This window comes from Carlito syrichta, unplaced genomic scaffold (assembly GCF_000164805.1).
Source record: "Carlito syrichta isolate Samal-C Ts95f unplaced genomic scaffold, Tarsius_syrichta-2.0.1 Scaffold308102, whole genome shotgun sequence".
NCBI lineage: Eukaryota > Metazoa > Chordata > Mammalia > Primates > Tarsiidae > Carlito > Carlito syrichta.
In genome coordinates this window covers 8,573-28,684 of record NW_007252198.1, presented here as the reverse complement: position 1 = coordinate 28,684, position 20,112 = coordinate 8,573, and the positions used below count along the sequence as shown (strand labels likewise).

The window sequence follows — 20,112 nt, the reverse complement described above, 5'->3', positions numbered from 1 at the left end:
GTCAGCATCAGCTGTGCAAAATATCATGTAGGTACCATGGAGAGTTACAAAAGAGGCAGAGGCATAATCAAAAATTTCCAAGGAATTTACAATTTAAACTCAAGCGCTTATAAAAAGCAAGTAAGTAATTTTCTCTTATAATAATGTCAACATAGTACACACTGTTCCTAACCTAATTTATTATGTATAAGAAGGCCATTTTGTACAATTAACAACCTAAATATTATTTATTTCAATGCTTCAAAATGCATTTTGCAAATATATGATTACATGTGTCTCAATAACTTTTCAGAAGCAGCAGACTAGACAAGAGTCTGAAACCAAGATTAATTAAGACAGTTGTTTGTAGTTGATAGAGTTCTCTTGTTCTCTCTCTCCTGTCCTCTCTAAACCCGAATCTCTCTTTTTATGACTTCAGACCTACTTCCTTATACTTTCTTCAGACTTCTTCCTTGAAATCTCTCCCAAATATCTCCTTCTGTATCTTCCACCACTCTCTCTAGTAGTTTATCTTCATCATTATGTAAACTCTTTCAAGACTCTCATGCATGAAAAGAAAGACAAATGTTTTACAAGCCCTTCAATTTTAAGATGTGCCAAGTCAATAATGTGTTCTCCCCACACTCCTGACACTCCTCCTCCCCCATATACCTGTCACAATAATAAACAGACTGGCTTTTCTTTGTGATCCTCCATCTTAGTGGATAGCATCCCCTGTGTGAGAAACCTGGGATGTATCATTGACTCTGTCCTCCCTGTTGCCTCCTCCTTTAAGTCATCACTAGGTTGTGTTAATTTACCTCCTAATATATTTTAAATTCAGCTACACTGTTCCATGACTGTTACCCTAGTCTATGGCATTGTATCTCTCACCTCTCTCACCTAAATCATCTGTGATTTAGGTTCTTAACTGATTTCTAGAACTCTAGTTTTGCTCTTGTCCGCTGTCTACAGCACATTCATGATGACATTTCTAGATGCACATCTCTAGATTAAAAGCCTTTAGTGTCTTCCCATCACTGAACTTCTTACTTCAGTATACAAGACTCTTTTTGAATTGGTTTTCGTTGATTGACCTGTCACTCTTCCCTTGCCCTTAATGTCACATACACACAGACAAGAGTCTCAAAACACACCCCCGCCCCACACACACACAGTCATACACACCATTTTCTGAGGTCATATCTTCTCTCATTCCTGGACTATGTACACAATGGCCTCCTTCCCTGGGAAAAATTTCTGTTCTTGCCTTTCCTACTGGTTAACTTACTCATTTCAGACTTCATCTTAAATTTTACTTACCCTAAGAAATTTTCCCTAAGAGCCATAGATTCTAGGCACCTCTGTGCTTTTCCTGTCAGGGTTCTTATCAAATACCAAATTGTGTGCTTTATTTTTGATCTGCTAATAGGAATAAATGAAGTGTTGCTTAATCTCAGATTTATAGCTTGGTTTTCTTCACAATCTTTTAATATGTACTGAAACAGTAAGTTTCCAAACTTGGCTGGAATGTCAGGCTAAACAACTGAAAAATTAACTTTCCTGGCTTGAAAGTACCCTAGAATGATGCTTATTAATTATTGTCGGCTGGACTTGGTGGCTCAACCTGTAATTCCAGAACTTTGGGAGGCCAAGACGAGAGGATTGCTTGAGCCCGTGTGTTCGAGACCTGCCCGGGCAACTTGGCGAGACTTCGTCTCTACAATAAATTTAAAAAAAATTATCCAGGCATGGTAGCACGCGCCTGCAGTTCCAGTTGCTTGGAAGGCTGAGGCGAAAGGATTGCCAGTGCCCAGCAGGTCGAGGCTGCGATGATCAGGAGCGTGCCACTGCACTCCAGTCTGGGCGACAGAGTGAGACTCCAACTCAAAACCAAAAAAAACCAAAAACCAAAAACCAAAAAACAAACAAACAAAATTATTGTCAATTAGGTTTATAGTTTAACCCTCTTGAAAATATTATTTTTCTAGTACCACTTACAATGTGATTAAATGAAATTCATTTTAAACTATCTGTAATGAAACTCATTTTAAACTATCTGTATTGTTTTCCTTTCTCCTGTTTCTTTTGATTTTTCCCCAAAGTATAAACTTTCAATAAATAATTTAGTAAGGTATTTAATTTGCTTGTTTATTATACTGAATGTATTAAGGCTTTAAACTCTTCATTGAAATTTGTTTGCACAATAGATCATTAGTCAATATTACAAAGTGCTTCTATATTGCTTATTTAGTAAAATAACTTATTTACACTTTTACCAACTCAAATCAAGACACTGAGTATATAAACACCATTGTGATTAATAAGCAGCATAAACAATCTAGCTTGAATGACCTCAGAGCTCATGACTCAGGAAATATGTCCAAATGTCCCACTCTACTACTATTCCATTAAAACATTTTTAAAATTTATTAAACTGATATATATACCTAGTTCACTGCAGCTAAGCACCTCCCTGCTTTTCCCCTTTGCTCTGGTGAATTCTATATTCCTAAGCCAATAACTTTTTCTTTTTTTTTCATCTAAATTTTTCAGTCATTTCCCTTCACATTTCTAAATAACATGTATTTCTTTTTATTTTTCAGTTAGATATTAGCTGTATGCTTCCTATTTTTTATTTACTTTTTAAATTGTGAAATATAACACATACAGAAAAGGGCATAAGACATGCATGCTTAAAAAATAATTGTAACATTTGAATTATTATGTAAAATATTTTCTATGACACATTAAATATAACTTTATTATATATTAACATGCATTTTTTCATGAATAATAACTATATCAATGAATAAGAAATAGCAATTATAAACACTACTCCAGGGCCAAAAGATCTCCATTTATCTCTTCCAAATTGCAACTGTTCCCTATCTCCCAAGAATAATAACTGTCCTCATCTGTATGATAATTTCCTTGTTTTTCTTAGTTTATTTTTTTTTTTATCAACTATGTATGGATCACTGTAAAATATAGGTTGGTTTAGCCAGATTTTGAAATTTATATTTGTGGAATCATACTACAGAGCAGAACTTCTCACTGGGAGCACTATCTCTACCCTCTGGAGATATTTGACAATGTCTGAAGATTTTGTGGTTGTCACCACTAGTGGGGACGCTGCTGGGTGTCTGGTGGGTAGGTGCTAGGGATACTACTAACATCCTACAATGTAAAGAATAGCCCCTGGAACATACGATTTTCTGGACCAAAATGTCAACAGCGCTGAGGTTGAGAAACCGGCTGAAGAGCATTCCATTGTATAGATATATCACAAACATCAGGTGCTTAGATGACCTCTGATAGAGTTTGAGTTGTTTTCATTTTTGACTGAAACAATGCTTCCATGGATGTTTTGGTATCTGTATCCTGGTCACACAAGTAGTTTCTTTACAGGTGGAATTTCTTTGGTGATAAGCATATCTTCAACTTTCCTAGATAATTTCCAATTGTTTTCCAAAGTGAATATTAGATTTCTACTATAGAAAGGTAAGATTTGTTTCCTCATCCTATAAACATCAAGCACACTTTCCTTCCATTTTCTTTTGCAATTTATTTATATCATAGTTATGGTTTAAACAATCTTCAGTGTTTACTTTGACAAATTTGCTTATACTCAAGCCATGTAGTTATTATTGTATATATTTCCTATATAAAGTAAGAATTTGGGAAATCATTAACAATTGTCTAATTGCTTTTTGTTTGCTTGCTTTTCCATGCATTTTTCATTCATTTATCCTCAGATATTTAGAACTACAAACTTCTGTGTATGATATATATTTTTTTCTTGGAGATATCATTTCTCTGCTCTTTTGCTCCTAACTGGACTGATTGTTTTATAGACAGGATAAGGTGGATTCCACCCCACTCTGTCATCTTAGGAATAGTTTTTGAGTCTTTTCTGTGTTGAATTCACCTGTTTCCTGGATGCCTTCATTTCCTTCCTTAGTTTTGCTGAAACACACTTTGGAAGAATAACTTCACTTTCTACTCTTCTTCATCTTCAAACTTTGAAACACTTTTATTGTGCTGTACTTCTACTAACGTATTTTAAATTTCCAGGAACATTTTCTTGAACTCTGAATTTTCCTTTTGTTCATATATCATACTTGTTTTGCTTCTTGTTTCTTATTGCTTTGGGAAAGTTAATTATGATTTTGTTAATTTTTTTCTTGTGCTCCCTGAACTTTTCCTGATTCCTCACTCTCCATACAGTTTTTTTGTTTATTTTGCGTTTTGTCTTTTATTTCAGCATTTCCTAAAATGTCTACTGGTTTTGGCCTACTCATTCATATTTTAAAAGTAATGCTAAGAGGTAAATTGGAAATTCTATGCAGGATGGAGCAGACACATAACTCATTTCAGTGAGAGCCCTCCTCACACCCAATGTTGATATTTGTAAGTTTTTTTTTTAGGCTATTTCCCCAGAATAGAATCTTCACTCTCTTCCCTGGGACATATAAAACTGCTAGTCACTACAAACGATATGAAGACTGAAGATCTCATTGTTTATGAGACAGGTCTTTGCTTGATCTTTTTGATTTCAATGAGAGACCACATTTCCACCTTCAGATGTCCCTGCTGTGATTAAAGTCCAATGCTAGCAAATTTTTCACAACCTCTCCAAAAAGTAAATCACCTGTCTTTTAGCTAACTATAATCACCAGTTATACAGGGCATTTATGGATGTTAGGGTCTGATCTCTTAAACGTTTAATCAGTTCTTTTGTTTTTGGCCTCACTTTAGTTTCTTGTATTCAAGGGCACCTGTTGCTTTCAATTCCTGAGTATATTCTGGGTTGTGAAACGTGAGCCTGCCTCCCTCATAGACATTTAGTAGAGAAAGCAAATGTAAGTTGTTCCTCATCTATCTGGTTTTCATCTTACACATTTCTAGTTGGCTATTATCTTCTTTTTTATCTCTGTGCTTGTGGGTTTATACCTTTTTATTTTTCTGTCATTTTAGAGGAATTTTGGAGTATATTTATACATATATATGTGAATGATTTGGAGTTTAATGAACTGTATATACAAATAAGTGAATAAGAGATGAAAAAATAGAGATATATTGTGATCATAACACATACACACACATACACACACACACAATGTGTACACACAAACTGCTCTACATGAGGTATCCGGTGTTTTCCAAAATGCCAGTTTCAAAGATCACTTCCATTCTCATTTTCCTGGAATTCTCAGCCTACTCCTCCGTTTTGGCAACCTCTGTCCCTTGATTTCCATGACATCAGTCTTCCTTGTTCCTTGCTGTCTCTTCTGAATTTCTCTTCTCTGTCCATTCTTCTTGCATTTGTGGCTTTCAATATTTTATTCTCAATCTTTTCTTTTTTTCCCCTACTTTTTCTAATTTTTCCTTGAGCACTTCCATTTATCTCCTCCTTTAATTAGCTTCTCTAAACTTTGATAAATGAGTTTTTTGTCTTTAACCCAGAGATATCGCCCAATTTTCTCAGTGGATGTCCCATGGTATCTGAAGTTATTATATCCCACACGAATGCAGAACTCTTTTTTTTCTGTTCCCTCTCTTCCTCTTCAATTGCTGCTTCCCTTTTTCTTTAATATTGCTTATCTAAATCAAGGGTGAGTGAAATTTTTCTGTAAAGGCCAAATAGTTAATATTTTAGGCCATTTAAGCGTTTCTGTACAATTATTCAACTGTGCTGTTATAGTGAAAGGCAAGTCTAGTCAATATGTAAGCAAGTGGGTCTGTCTGCTTTCCAATAAAATTTTATTTACAAAAACAAACCACTAGTCTGGATTTGGAGTCTGTCCATATTTTGCTAATCCCTGATACAGGTTGACCATGCCAGTCAGACATTTCTTAGCTTAGCTTCACCTCTCACATCTGTCTGGTCCATATGCCATGGTGACTTTGCCTTTCCAAATCTGCCATTTCCATCTCCACACACATTGTCACACATTTTCCTTTCTCAGAGCCGTGTCTTTTCACCAGTCAGTTGCAGCAGATGTTTATCCAGTATCTCTGCATTCTGTCTTGTAGTCCTCTAATCCATGTTCCACATTGCTTTCAAAGCCACCCTGCGCAAGCAGAACTTAGCCTGTAACTGCTTATTTAAAATACTCAGTGTTTTGCAAATATCTACATGGCAGCGTTTCTCCAATTTTAGGTGCCTAAGAGCTACTTGAAGTATAAATTAAATATTCTGGGTCCCATTCTGGATGTTCTGATGATATGGTTCAGAGTTGGGGGCCAGGAATCTGCATCTTAAACAATTAGCCAAAATGAATCCGGAATAAGTAATCCTTAGATATTTGAGAAATACCACCCTATGGAAAAGGGCCAACTTTGTGGATACATGGAACACTTCCCTGACCTATCTCTCCAGCCCCACCTCTCACAACCCCTCACCAGCATGTTAAGGGTCAGCTCTTCACCTGAATTGGTCATGCTGCTTCACACGTTTTAGTTTTTAACATTATAATCATTTTTCCAGTAGTAACAGAAGGCCCCTTATCTGCTTGGAGAACTTCAAGACTCAACTCAGGTACTACCTTCTCTGTTAAGTTTTCCTAAACTCCAGGATTATTGCTATGTGCATATCTATATTCGAGTACTTAGAATATATTAACTGCTTTTATTTGTCCTTCCCCCCATGAGATTGTGAGTTTCTGGAGACCAGGGGTCTTTGCATATTTGCATTTCTATACTTTAGTGGGTAAACAACAGTTACATAGTACATACACTAAAAATGTGTTGACTGGATGTAAGAATTAGTGGATATATTAATATCTGTATTTTATAGATAATTAAGCTGAGACCCTGATATATTAGACTTGAGGCCAATTAGATTGCAGAAACAATTAAGGATATCATGTTTTTTGACTTTGGGTTTTTTTTTTTTTCATTATACTTATTTCCTTTCTTTTTTTTTTGAGTTGGAGTCTCACTCTGTTGCCCAGACTGGAGTGCAGTGGCCGCTCCTGGCCACTGCAGCCTCGACCTGCTGGGGTCCGGCGATCCTTCCGCCTCAGCCTTCCGAGTAGCCGGAATTACAGGCGCGCGCTACCACGTCCGGCTGATTTTTTAATTTATTGTAGAGATGAGGTCTCGCTACCCAGGCGGGTCTCGAAACCGCGGGTTCAGGCAATCCACTCACCTCAGCCTCCCAAAGGCACGGGATTATAGGCTGAGCCACCGAGCCCGGCTATTTCCTTTCTTACATGATGGAGTTATTCCCTGTGCTCAAGTGAGGCTTGAATCATGGAAGTGTTCACCTGGACTTCCCAGTTTAGGTACCCTTATTCAGTCTGTTGAGTTGTTAATGTTTTGAGGCTGACTAGTAATGCCTGAAGTCAGTCACTCCAAAGTCATTGTTCTCTGCAGGCTATATACAGGAAGTGTATAGTTAGATTAGAGGAGGTTGGTTTAGAGAGTCACCCCTTAGTTTAATTTTATTAGCTTTAAGTGCTTTGTCAGTATTGGAGGTATGTTCAGTAATCTTATAAATAAATGGAAAATTTTCTAGTCTAGAAAGCCAAAATTTTATTGAAGATTTGCAGTTTTTGGAAATGCTTTGAGAGTTTGGCTAGAAGTCCTATCTAGATGAAGTTATAATTAAATTTGTGTATTTGAGTAGCTATTGAGTTAATGCAAGCCTCTTGTTTTGGGAGTTTGGCAAGAGCATAAATTGTATCAAAAATATAATAGCTTGTGGGGGGGTAGGGTAGGCTTGTGGATTAAATCATGGAATGGGTAAGTGGGTGTGTGCATGTATATTTTACACTTTTTGGATGCAGGATCTGTATCTTAGAGCTGGTCGTGGTTTTCTTCTAAGAATCTAAATTGCATTTATTCCACTTATATTTGCTATAATGAATTGCATGGGCATTATTATTATAATTACTTAACAATGAACTGTTCCAGAGACAGTAGGCTCTTTTTGGTAACTCCTTGAAGAGAGTACTTCTTGTTACACTTCTGTATTTCTCAAAAAGCTCCTGGGATTCAGAAGTGCCCAGCTCTAATTAGGCAGCTGAAATCCAGCAAAGGTCAAGAATAAAGAATAGAAACGTCTGGACTACTAGAATGAGACTGGCATAATTATATGGAAAAAGAATAATGCTAATTCTGGATTATTTTTGGCTGGCAAAGAAAGAGATTATGTGCTAAGAGACAAGTGAACCTCCATAGCAATTAGTGTGCAGTCATTTAGTGCTCATTTAATAATATATTGTATTAAAGTTTGTTACTATCCCTGTTTCTTATCAAGTGGGGACCCTGCATTTTATTAATTTCAACCCATTTCGCACTCAGGAAACACTCAGTAGAAACTTGTGAAATGAAATGAGCAATCCCCAAATCTCATTTCAACTTTTTGCCTTTGCGAAGGTACAAAGATGTTTAAACAGTGAAATGGCCCAAAGGCAGGTAACCAGAGAAAGAAAGACCTAAGAGACCTTGGGAACTATCAACCAGATGATCAACCTTGGGAAGTTGTATGTCTCTCTGTATATCTGTTTCCTCACAACAGTGAAACATAACAACACAATCCAGAGACTAGACATGTGGCATTTTAATTTAACAACTTTCATACTTCCTTGATGATTATATGTTTAAAATAAATAATGTCCACTTGTCAAATTTGGATTTCTTTTAAATATTTAGTCAATTAGCATTTAATGCATTAGTAGAACCTGCACAGTGAAAATAAGTTGGTCTTTTTTCTTAAACAATTTACATTTTTATTGGTTTTGTTTATATAATAAGGAATCAGCAACTGCAGTCACTTTAAGTGACCGCAGAAAAACAAAATATATAATTATTTTACATGGTTATATTACAATTTTGTAAAGTTGGCTACAGCACACTCATGTTTTGCTATAAATTGTATTCCTTTGGCCATATGTAGGCTGTCAATAGTAACAAGTGCTCAAACCTACACACGTATGTATTAGCAGTGGGCAATAAAGGAAAAAATACGTCAAAACCAGTTATAAATTTTTTGAGCTGTAACATCCATATTAACATCATGTATGTCTGCTGCTATATTAAACAGTTCTGAATGCTAGAAAGTATGTTTTAAAGTTAAACAGTAGCCGGGCTCGGTGGCTCAGCCTGTAATCCCGCGCCTTTGCGAGGCTGAGGTGAGTGGATTGCCTGAACCCGCGGGTTCGAGACCCGCCTGGGCAGCGAGACCTCATCTCTACAATAAATCAAAAAAAAAATCAGCCGGGTGTGGTAGCGCACGCCTGTAATTCTGGCTACTTGGAAGGCTGAGGCGGAAGGATTGCTGGAGCTCAGCAGGTCGAGGCTGCGGTTGCCGGGAGCGGCCACTGCGCTCCAGTCTGGGCGACAGAGTGAGACTCCAACTCAAAAAAAAAAAAAAATTAATTAATTAAATAAAATAAAGTTAAACAGTAGCGCCTTTTTTTACTTGGTTTTATTTATGTAAGGAAATCACAATTGTTTCTTTCCAACCTTTATCAGCATGCTAAAATTTTGAATAAACTTTTTTTAAAGCTACTGAATGCAATTTTATTATAAATAGTTCATGTATACTCTTTATGTGTAGTTTCAAAATTTGGTAAGATGATTACAGACTGTGATACTGACACGGAGAAGCAAAGAGTATTAAGATGTAAAAATTCGGTACATGGAAATAAAAATGATCAAAATTTTAAATAAAAATAAAAGTATATTAATAAACTGTGAAAATGTTAGTGAACCAAAGTTAACTTAAATCGAGAGACTAAAATGTCTTTTATGATGACATCATCTGAAAAGTGATTGGGAAGAAATTACAAAGAAGTTTGTGGATGATTTGCAAATAGATTTCATGTGGCATATGAATTAATTATTGTTCTTTCTTTTTGGCCTCATATTTGGGTTTTGGTTTACTGTATCATCACATTAGTTGCTGGCAGAAAACAACATTGCTAGCTTATTTCCAACATGTGGCCCAGCTTACTGAAAGAAAAAAAAAGTAAAAATTCTGTTATATTTTAAGACAGAGTTAAAGCTACTGGGCCCAATTTATTTCTACAGTCACTCTGAGAACATTGCACTGCGTTTTGCTGGAACAGAATCAAGACCTTTTGCATTGATGTGACGGGGCAATGACGAACGTCAGGCTAAGAATGGGAATCTGTCCCCATGGGTTTCCTCCCACCCCACCTCATTTCCTCTCTCTTCCGTTTTCTCTTGTACATACTTTCACACACATCTCATCCCATGTTAACCTAAGGCATCGAGGAGATTAAACAATGAGGCAAGAATGTACAAATTTAAGAGGTTCTCACAGACTCAAAAAGCAGTTTTGCCTCTAATTGGTAGAAAAGCACCATGTCAAGAACACTTTCCTATTGGCTATTTACAAAAATAATATAAACAATTAGTTATAAACTTTACAGGTAGCTGTTAAAATAACTAATCTGTGTGATTTTTAAAAATAGTATTTTAACTCTATTATTATACATATGCTAGAGAACATTTTAACTATGGCATGGGCGAGGGGGGTTGCTGCCTGCCTCTTTGCCATGTGGATACTGCACCAGGCAATTCACATTTTGTCCATTACAAGGTCACTGGCATCTCTCCATCATAAAGCTATGAACACTGGGGCCTGCCCTTTGTTTAATCAGCTACATGTAGCATACGTAGCTAAGTATTTACAGATGACAAAACAAAAAGTTTAAACATAACCGTGAAAGAAGAAGAATATTTCAATAATATTGAAAAAAATTGTAGGTAGTATTTTCTTTGCAGAGTATATGAATGAGAGATATCAAAAAAGTCTTTTGGGACAGCATTTCAAGCCTTCTCTTTATTTTTCGTTGTGTCATTTGGCCTTTTCTGAATAGTGTAATGATTTTAAAAAACTTAGCCTTGACTTCTCTTTCCAATACTCCCTCCTGATCATTTAAATGTGTCTAATGTCCAAAAAATACCAGCACTAACCTGCTTGTATATTAGCATCCAGTGACAGTCCAATGAGTGGTGTGACACTGTTAATAAAAAAGTTGTTTTAAAGGAGTTTTAAAAGTTTAATTTTTTAACATTGAATAATGTAAACTTCGTTTAAAAATTGTTTTTAAAAAATAGGAATTCTGAGTTCTAATAGGAATTCTGAGTGAGCTCTTTATTTATTTAAATTTTTAAAATGAAATTCCATGAAACCTCTAAAAGTGAACTCATTTTAAAATCTAAGTGGCGTATTAATATACTGGAAGTTATTAAGAGCTATGTTGAAGTGCTAACTGTAAAAAATTAAGTGCTTTCTCAATGAGGTTTTCTTAATTACTACTGATTTTCTTCTCATGCTGTAGACAGCTCATAAAATATCATGTGTAGCTATGAGTGTTAAAATAATTACTCTTAATATTTTTACATTGTTTTTGTGCAACCATACAGTTTTTTTGTTTTGTTCTGTTTTGGCAAATGTTTCATTTTGCTTTAATGACTTCTATCCAAAATATACAAAATGAAATTAAGTGAATATTCCTTCTTTCAAGATGAGCTGTATTTATTACTGGAACGGAAGTTGTCATATCCGTGATCATTAGCTTTGAACTTTAAGCACGACTGCTTTTCCTCCAAGGACTGTTTTTCTTCAAATGACTGGCACCAGCAGCATAAGCATGACTGTACAAAACAAAGTAACTCATTATATGTTTACATCAGTCACATTTCACAACTCTTCCTACTCATTAGGGTTCTGACTTTCTTTGCTTGGGCCCTTTCTTGCCATACTCATATTTTCCCCCTTAAAAATATATAACTACATTAACAGCATATAATAATTTTTAACTAAAAAAATGCAGAAAGGAAAGAAACAGTGTAATTAAAATTTCTCACCAAGGGAAATTCACTTTTAGTTCTGAATATTTAATCTTGATTATTTTATAAGTACTCAATATTTTTTAAACACATAATTCAGGACTTTTCTTCATGCAAATAGAAATATTAACACATACATGACTATATATGTGCATGTGCTTGGGAGTGTGGGTATAATTTTTAAATGAAATTGTACTATACATATATTTTATAACCTGCTTTTTCACACTTGACATGCCATAAACATCTTTCCATGTCAATGAATTTAATGTTACTTTGCTATTTTTTCAGCCATATGTTATTCTCATGTGTCTTTTCAATATTGTTATACATTAACATAAAATATACGATTCATCCCATTTTTTACTGGATTTTTAAAAAAAATCTAAAACTTTGTTCATTCTGCTTGTTCTCTGAGAAACTATACATATAAGAAAATGGAAGCTCCACTATTTTTTTGTCCTATAAAATGAGAGTGTTGATGTCATGAAAGTTCTCTTACAGCTCTAAAATTTGAGTGGTCAAAGAATTTGATAGATTTCCTTCGTGTTTACAAGAAAACCAAGTTCTTGGCTTTCCAATACTGAAATGCTAGGGACAAATGGATCATTTTCATAGAAGGGGAGGGGATATATTATTTCACTTTAGAATGTTGAAGGGGCAAATAAATAAATGGGTGACAAAAATGCAAGTAGCCAAATGAGAAATAGTTATACATATTCCACATTAAGCAACAGCACATCTCTGCTATACAAAGAAGACAGAAAAAAGTAAAACTTAAATTCAATTTCTTTGTTGGACTTGCTATTCTCATAGTCCACGTGAAAAACAAACTAACTTAGTTATAATGCAAATTGTGGCCCAGTAGTTCAAAACCTACTAAAAACAAGGAATGGTGCATTTAATTAATGTTTAACTCTTATTTTATGTGACATCTTTCAGGCATCAATGCATGTAATTTTTATTAATTTTGGGAGCAACTCCATGAGCATAACTGACTGAGGCAGCAGGAAGTGGCTAACTAGGATTTATAGACAAAAATCAACTAAAGTGATTTACAATCAAAAGTCACTTAAAAAAGAATCCATGATATAATACAATGGAAGCAATACAATAATTTACTAGATCTTTCTAATAGATATATTAATAGTTTTAAAGGGTTATATTTAATGCCATAGTACAAAGAGCTTTTTGAATGCTCTCTTACCTTAAAGCAGTTTTTGAATCTTTTGCTCACCAAATATAGAGCAATAGGATTAATGCAGGAATTCAGAGAGGCCATATTGATGCCAATGTAATCCAATACCAACAGAAAGCTGTAAAACAAAACCCCAAAGCATACTGTGAAAAATATGCTGATCTGAGCATGTATTCATTGTAGTTTTTTATTTTATTTTATTTTTTTGAGTTGGAGTCTCACTCTGTCACCCAGACTGGAGTGCAGTGGCTGCTCCCAGCCACCACAACCTCAACCTGCTGGGCTCTGGCGATCCTTCCGCCTCAGCCTTCCAAGTAGCTGGAGCTACAGGCGCGCGCTACCACGCCCGGCTAATTTTTTGATTTATTGTAGAGATGAGGTCTCGCCAAGTTGCTCAGGCAGGTCTCAAACCGGCAGGCTCAGGCAATCCGTTCACCTCAGTCTCCCAAAGTGCGGGATTACAGGCTGAGCCACCAAACCTTGTAGTTTTGTATTTTTGTGAAGAAAAAAAAAATTAGCCATATACGATGGTTCTAAATTGATCACTGGTCTTTTCTGATAATGTTCTCTGTCTCTGTCAGTTTCTGTCTCTCTCGTGATCTGTCTCTGTCTCATGCTAAAGTCTCATCTGGAAGTACTGAGGCTGTCTGCAAAGAAAGAATGTACAAAGCGCAAGAGAGAATCAGACCTGATAATTCAGTCTTGCCCCTCACTCATCATTTTGATGACTCCAGCTTTCTACTAAGTGTTCTTGGCAGTTCCCTTTGCTCCTCCCTCTTCCTAAGTGTAAGAAAAATTGTACTCTGTTTCTGCCTAGAAAAGTGATCAAGGGAAACACTTCTGAATGACATTTGTTTACAAAACAATTTCTACTTTGCCTTTCTTACCTCAAAAGTTCACATCTATTGGGATCATTCTGATCATAAAGAGTGAGCTTCAAAATCCTGCTGAGGTGAAGGGGGAGCCAGCAGAGGGCAAAGACAAGGACCAGGCAAAAGACTGTTTTGGCCACTTCCCGTCTCTGAAATAAAACCATGGTCAGATCCTTAAAAGATGGCGCGTTATACTCATAGCATTTATCTTCCAAAACAGAATATTTATTGTTTGCAAAAGGTCAGTGGCATTTGTAGAAACTCAGGATACTGAGCTTTAAATTGAATAATGTAAATTAGAACTAAAATGACCAGAGATTCATCTTTACAAAGTAATAGCTCTCTCGAGATACTTTTAGAGTGTGTAGACTATCTCTAAAAGTAGATAATATAAAAATATTCTATACATATTCAAAAATGCCAGATGCAAAACAGGGAAGTATATTCTGGTATATAATGATTTTAGCTTATTCTCATCATAATTTTCATATTTCCAATTATAGTTATAACTATAAGTCACTAAATATTTGAATTTTCTTACCTGCTTTAAGTGATCATTTAAAGCAATTTGCATGCCACTCTTCTTTCTCAACATTTCACAGGTCATTAGGGTATAAAAAAATGCAGTGATGGCCAATGGCAAGCAGAAATAGAAACTAAATAGCCACCAGTCTTTAGCTGTCTTGTAAAACTGTGGGGAAGAGAGGATTTTTATGATTAATACTCCTCTGTTTGAAAATCTTATATACCAAATGTTAAACTAAAAAAATGTCCATTAAGAAAATTATCTTCTAAAGTAGATCCATTTTATAAATACTATTAGAATCTTTCGGGATATATCTGCTGAACAAATAAATATTTATATTAAATAAGACAAAATTTTCCCAAAATGTATTTCAGTTCTCTAAGACAGTAGGCTATAATTATGCATACAAATTTAAGGTAAAATTTGAAATGTTTGGTAGTGCAAAGTTTTGTCCTCACATAAGCAAATTATCTTTAGGTGAAATACTACATCAGAATATATGCTTAATTGGAGTTTTCACTTTTTAGCAAGTTTAATTGAAACAACAGATATAAAAAGGTTAAGAAACATTTAGCTTAGTAATGTATAAATCTGAACTCTCAGTTAAAAAAATCAAAACACCTTATGATTTAAGCCTTTTAGTTTTTATATGTTTTGTTATTTTTTTTTTCCCTCTAGATATATCTGTGTTGGAAAAGAATTTGTGTAATCTATGTAACCCTTCTTTTTTCTCTTTCCTACTAATAAGAAATGAGGAAACAATCTCATTCTCAATTTCACATGAATGTCCTTCTTTATTCTTTTATTTACCATGATACAGCCAGTTTATAAAGTCTTATGTAGTCTTTATATATATATATAATGGAAAATAATCCTTGGTAATAGCTAGACCATTCCTCTTTACATTAAATTTTCTTAACCCATTCTTTTGTGAAGAGTCTTTTATGCTTAGCCTCTGTCTTCTGGAGACCAGCATCATTGTTCTTTTCCTATTTCTTGATCAAATGTTCTTTAGTTAATAGCCAGGATGAAGGGTTATTTGCAATGGTAGCTTTGTCTTTAGTATTAAAGACAGAGAAAGAGGGCAGCCTTGCCATTCAGAATCCACCCATATCAGGGTGACTTCTATTTGAGCATTTGCTGGACCATCCACTCTTCTGACAACTGCTGTGTTGTCTTATGCAGAGCATATAGTAGTCGTCAGTATTTTTGCAGCATTGGGTGGAAGAGTTTTAAGTTCACTTCAATTCTGTCATGTGAATTTGGTATATCTGTGCCCCTGAGATCCAGGAAGTTCTTAGAAAAGTTGTGACCTAGCTTTTTGCAACTAAGTACTCTAAATTTATGCTAAGGACAGTCACTAATCAATAACTTCCCAAACAGTGGGGAACAGGGGAAAAAACAGCTAAATATTTATAAAGCAAGGGAAGAAAGGAAAAAAGGAAAGTAAGATTTACCTGCATGAAGGCTGTCTTCTGAATGGGATGAAGCAAGCAGATTCGCAGATAACTTCCATTGTGTTCCATCGAGATCATATCAAAACCTATGGCTTCAGGGACAGCCAGAACCACAGAGACCACCCATATTAAAACAATTTCTACTGCTGTCCATTTTGGAACCCCAATTCCTTTAATTCGACTCCAAGAAGCAACAGCTCGGTATCTGAAGATGAAAATAGAATTGTTTTTCAAGCTGGCATAGCTTGGTTTTGTTGAATTACATAGTTCATTTTTAAAGTAATATGGCTATCAGTAGCATAGTGTTTAAAATACACTTGGCTTAAATAGATGCTCCTACCTGTCAATGCTTAGAGCACATAGACTCAGCACAGTGATCCCCACAGAGGCCTTCTGTATGAAAGGCACCAGCTTACACATCTCGACTCCAAATGGCCAGTCCTCTGCGAGCAGCTGCATGGAAGACACAGGACACTCTGTTAGGGGGTTTCTCGAGATGCCTTTGTAATTGCATTACTTGTTGGAGAGTCATTAACATGCAGAGTAAGATAAATTCTAGTTCTTATTCTTTTTCTCATGGATGACTTCTTTGAAAAGCATCAGTGTTCGGTATATGGAACAGGAAAGTGTGTTAGGAATAAGGAAAATGCAGCCAGCTTATAAAATTCATCATGTGTATATACAGGGACCACCCAAATTAAAACAATTTCTACTGCTGTACAGTTTGGAACCCCAATTCCTTTAATTCGACTCTAAGAAGCAACAGCTCGGTATCTGAAGATAAAAATAGAATTGTTTTTTAAGCTGGCATAGCTTGATTTTATTGAATTACGTAGTTTTTTTCTAAGTAACATGGCAATCAGTAGTATAGTGTTCAGAATATACTAGGTGGTCTCTGTGTCTCGTGTAGACAGTAGCTTAGCTAAGATGTCCTCTGCAGGGCCAACTTGAGATAGTTGCTTAAGCTCCCCTTAGAAGGTGGAGTCTGCATACAGTCATGGAGTTTCAGATGCTCAGGTCATGGCCAAATTGAGATATAGTTTAATTAAAATAGGATAATAGATATTCCTTAGCTGAGGAGACCAAACTACCCCTTGGAGTAATACTCTATAAAAAACAGCATGTGCATTCATCCACTTGGTCTTTTCTGTAGTCCATTTATTTAGCGGCACAGTAGTTCAGCTAAAACAACCTCATGTTCCTTGAACACATCAGGCGTATTCCTCCTTTAGGGCTTTTGCTCTAGGTCTTTCCTGGGGTCCTGGAAGGCTCTTTCCCCACAGATTCACTTGGCTAGCTCCCTTACCTTCTTCACATCTTGCTCAGATCTCTTTTCGGCATGACCTTGATCACACTACTAGGTATAGTAACGGGTGAGGCATCCCCATCTCCCCACTCTACTTTCCTTTTTATCCTCAGCACTTATCAACCCGATTGCATTTATTATAACATTTACTTATTTGTTTGATTAGTTTTTGTTGTTTGACTCTCTAGAGTATATGGTAGAATATGAGCTCCACAACTGCCTACAATAGTGCCTGACACATAGCAGATGCTTAATAATAGTGCCTGACCTCTAAAATATGACAAGCATTGGCTACATAATGAGCAAAAAAAAAAAAAAAACCCCACCCATAGTTCTTACTTATATATATATATGCATTTTTCTTTATCCAACTGAAGACTATGCAACCATCTATTATTAAATGCAGTTGTTTTCTTTCTTAGGACAACTGGGTGTGTCCCATACTGGTAAATGAATAATTTTAGGTAAACATCTGGATCAAATCTTCATGAGGTTTTGAAAATAAAGAAAAGTATTTCAAATCTATGGGTTTTAAAAAATGTTTTAAAAATAACCTTCCAAAAGTGAAAACTATTTTGAAACACAATTGAATATTTCTGTCCTTTCACTAGTAGTGAAGGTTCTGCTGACTTTGTCAAGCTGAGTTGATTATTTTATGACTAGAATGACACCAAAGGCTAACGTGCATATGTTATTATGAATATGACTTGGAGATTCAATACAGGACCAATTTCATTTCTAAATTAGATGCCTAAAATTACATAGACATATGGGACAAATGTTGGCAGGTTTTTTACTTAATACAAGGTCCTGAAAGCCTGCAGGACTAGACAGGCAACACAGAGGAAAAGAGGGAGCCAGTTCTAAGAAAGTCATTGGTGTTAGGAATATAATAGGGAGTCGTGAGGTCTAGGGTAAATTTTGTTTGAAAGGAGCAGCTTTAGTATGAAGGGGACTCCATAAAACCTGGAATTTATTTATAAAAAGTTGTGTATTTATTCTTACATGTTAAACTTCAGTCACCTTGAAAGTACTTTTCATTTGATGCAGTACACCTAACTAGACACTTTTTCCACTGCTCAGAACACTTTTTGAGCTCATCAATTTTGATATACTTTAGTACTGACCATTTTTTGTTTCACCTCTTACCATTTTTTGACCATTTTTTGTTTCACCTCTTACCATTTTTTGACCATTTTTTGTTTCACCTTGGCAAAATGCTTCCTTTTGGGAACTACTCTTATCATCCGGTGAAACAAAAATGTCACTTGGAGTGAGATTAGGTGAACAGGGAAGGTGGGGCATGGGGGTTGTGCCATTTTGGGTCAAGAACTGTTGAACACTTAATGTGGTATAGACAAGTTGTTTGCTCGATCACCCACCATGAAATGGGCAAACACACTGAAAGAATCTCCAAAAAATTTACTGAAGCTGAACGTAGCCTATCACAACGCTAGGTGATACATTGATGCCTATGGGTTCTTAGCAGATTTACCTAATGGGGGAATCCTGGGTTCTTAGGAGATTTACCTAATGGGAGAATCCTGCCTGTCCTCCAAAAGATAATTCGGGTTTTGTTGGGTTCCCCTTGTAAACATCATATACTTTATATTAAGGGACTACAAATACAAACATCTCTTGATTTTTCAAAAGAAGCCAGATTGGAATTTTTACATTAATTTATAAAAGTTGATAACTAATTCATATTTTAAAAAACTCTCAGATAACATCATACTAACATAATTTATCTGTGACCCAGACTAGCTGCCATCTTGTGACTTCTGGATTAATCAATTGACTCATAAATCTGTTCGTTCATTCATTCATTCAGCAAATATGTATTAAGTATTTACTATATGCCAAACACCATTCTGAGTACAAGGTGCATGTCAATGAACAAAACAAACTCCCTGCTCTCATAGAGTTTACAGTCTGGTGAGGGAGGAAGACAAAAAAACACAAGAATTTTTACTATGATTTTGCATAGAGGCTGTCATACTAAGAGAGTAAGGGTGAGATTTAAGCTGCTTTCTTAGCAAGGTCTTTCTGAAGAGACAAGTTTGAGTAGAGACATGACTGAAATAAGAGAGTTGGCCATGAAAAGAGCATTCTAGGCAAAGGCGATAGTAAGGGCCAATGAGATCAAAACAAACCTGGTGAACTGGAAGTGTAGCAAGAAGGCTATTAAAGTTAGCAAGGAATGACCCAGACCAAGTGCATGGGAGATGAAGTTGCAGAGGGAGACATTTGAGTGCTTTTTTCAAGGGAATCCATTGCAATGTTTGGAGCAGGGAAATGGCATGATCTTACTTATGTTGTTTTTTAAAAAAAAAATCACTGTTACTGTGTAGTGTAGAATAGACTGTGTAGTAAAGGAAAAAAACATTGATGAGAACAAGTGGTGGGCTGAACTCTGAGGCTGAGGAGAAGGGCTGTAGACCATATACCCAGGGTACCAGAAAAAGTATACACATTTTAAGAGATGTAATCTATCTATTACTTTTTTGAAGTTGAATTCAATTATAGTAGCAATGTGTAGTATGACGTTCACGCAACCGTGCATTCACCATTTTCTCTGACTGTCCTGCTTGTCACATGGTAACGCTAGCAAACATTGATTTGACTAATGCCATCTTTTGAACGAATGCCATACTTAAAATGTGTATACATTTTTGGGCAACCCTGTATATTTTGAAGCTAGAGCTAGCTAGCAGGACTTGCTGATGGCTTGCGCATAAGATGTGAGGAGTCATTCACCATGTGAATGGTGAAGCCATTTATTAATATGGGGGAGACTCAATGGAATACAGGTCTGAACCAGTTGGGAACTCAAGTTGTTTTAAACGAACTGCCAATTGCCCTTGGAAACAAGAATAAAAAATTTCCAACTGGTTATGAGTATTCTGCTAGACCCAGCTTGGTATAAATTATTCAGACAT

At 35.8% G+C, this 20,112-nt stretch overlaps 1 protein-coding gene across 1 annotated transcript; it reads right to left on the bottom strand.

The window, feature by feature from the left end:
• Positions 1-11,337: 11,337 nt before the first annotated feature.
• EDNRB (endothelin receptor type B) lies at positions 11,338-16,343 on the bottom strand (the record flags this gene model as incomplete). The annotated part of the gene is made up of 6 exons (XM_008064915.1): positions 11,338-11,619; positions 13,022-13,130; positions 13,900-14,033; positions 14,426-14,575; positions 15,868-16,072; positions 16,208-16,343. Coding segments are annotated over 6 exons (869 nt in total), but the record flags the coding sequence as incomplete, so codon positions are not given.
• Between the last annotated feature and the right edge of the window lie 3,769 nt (positions 16,344-20,112).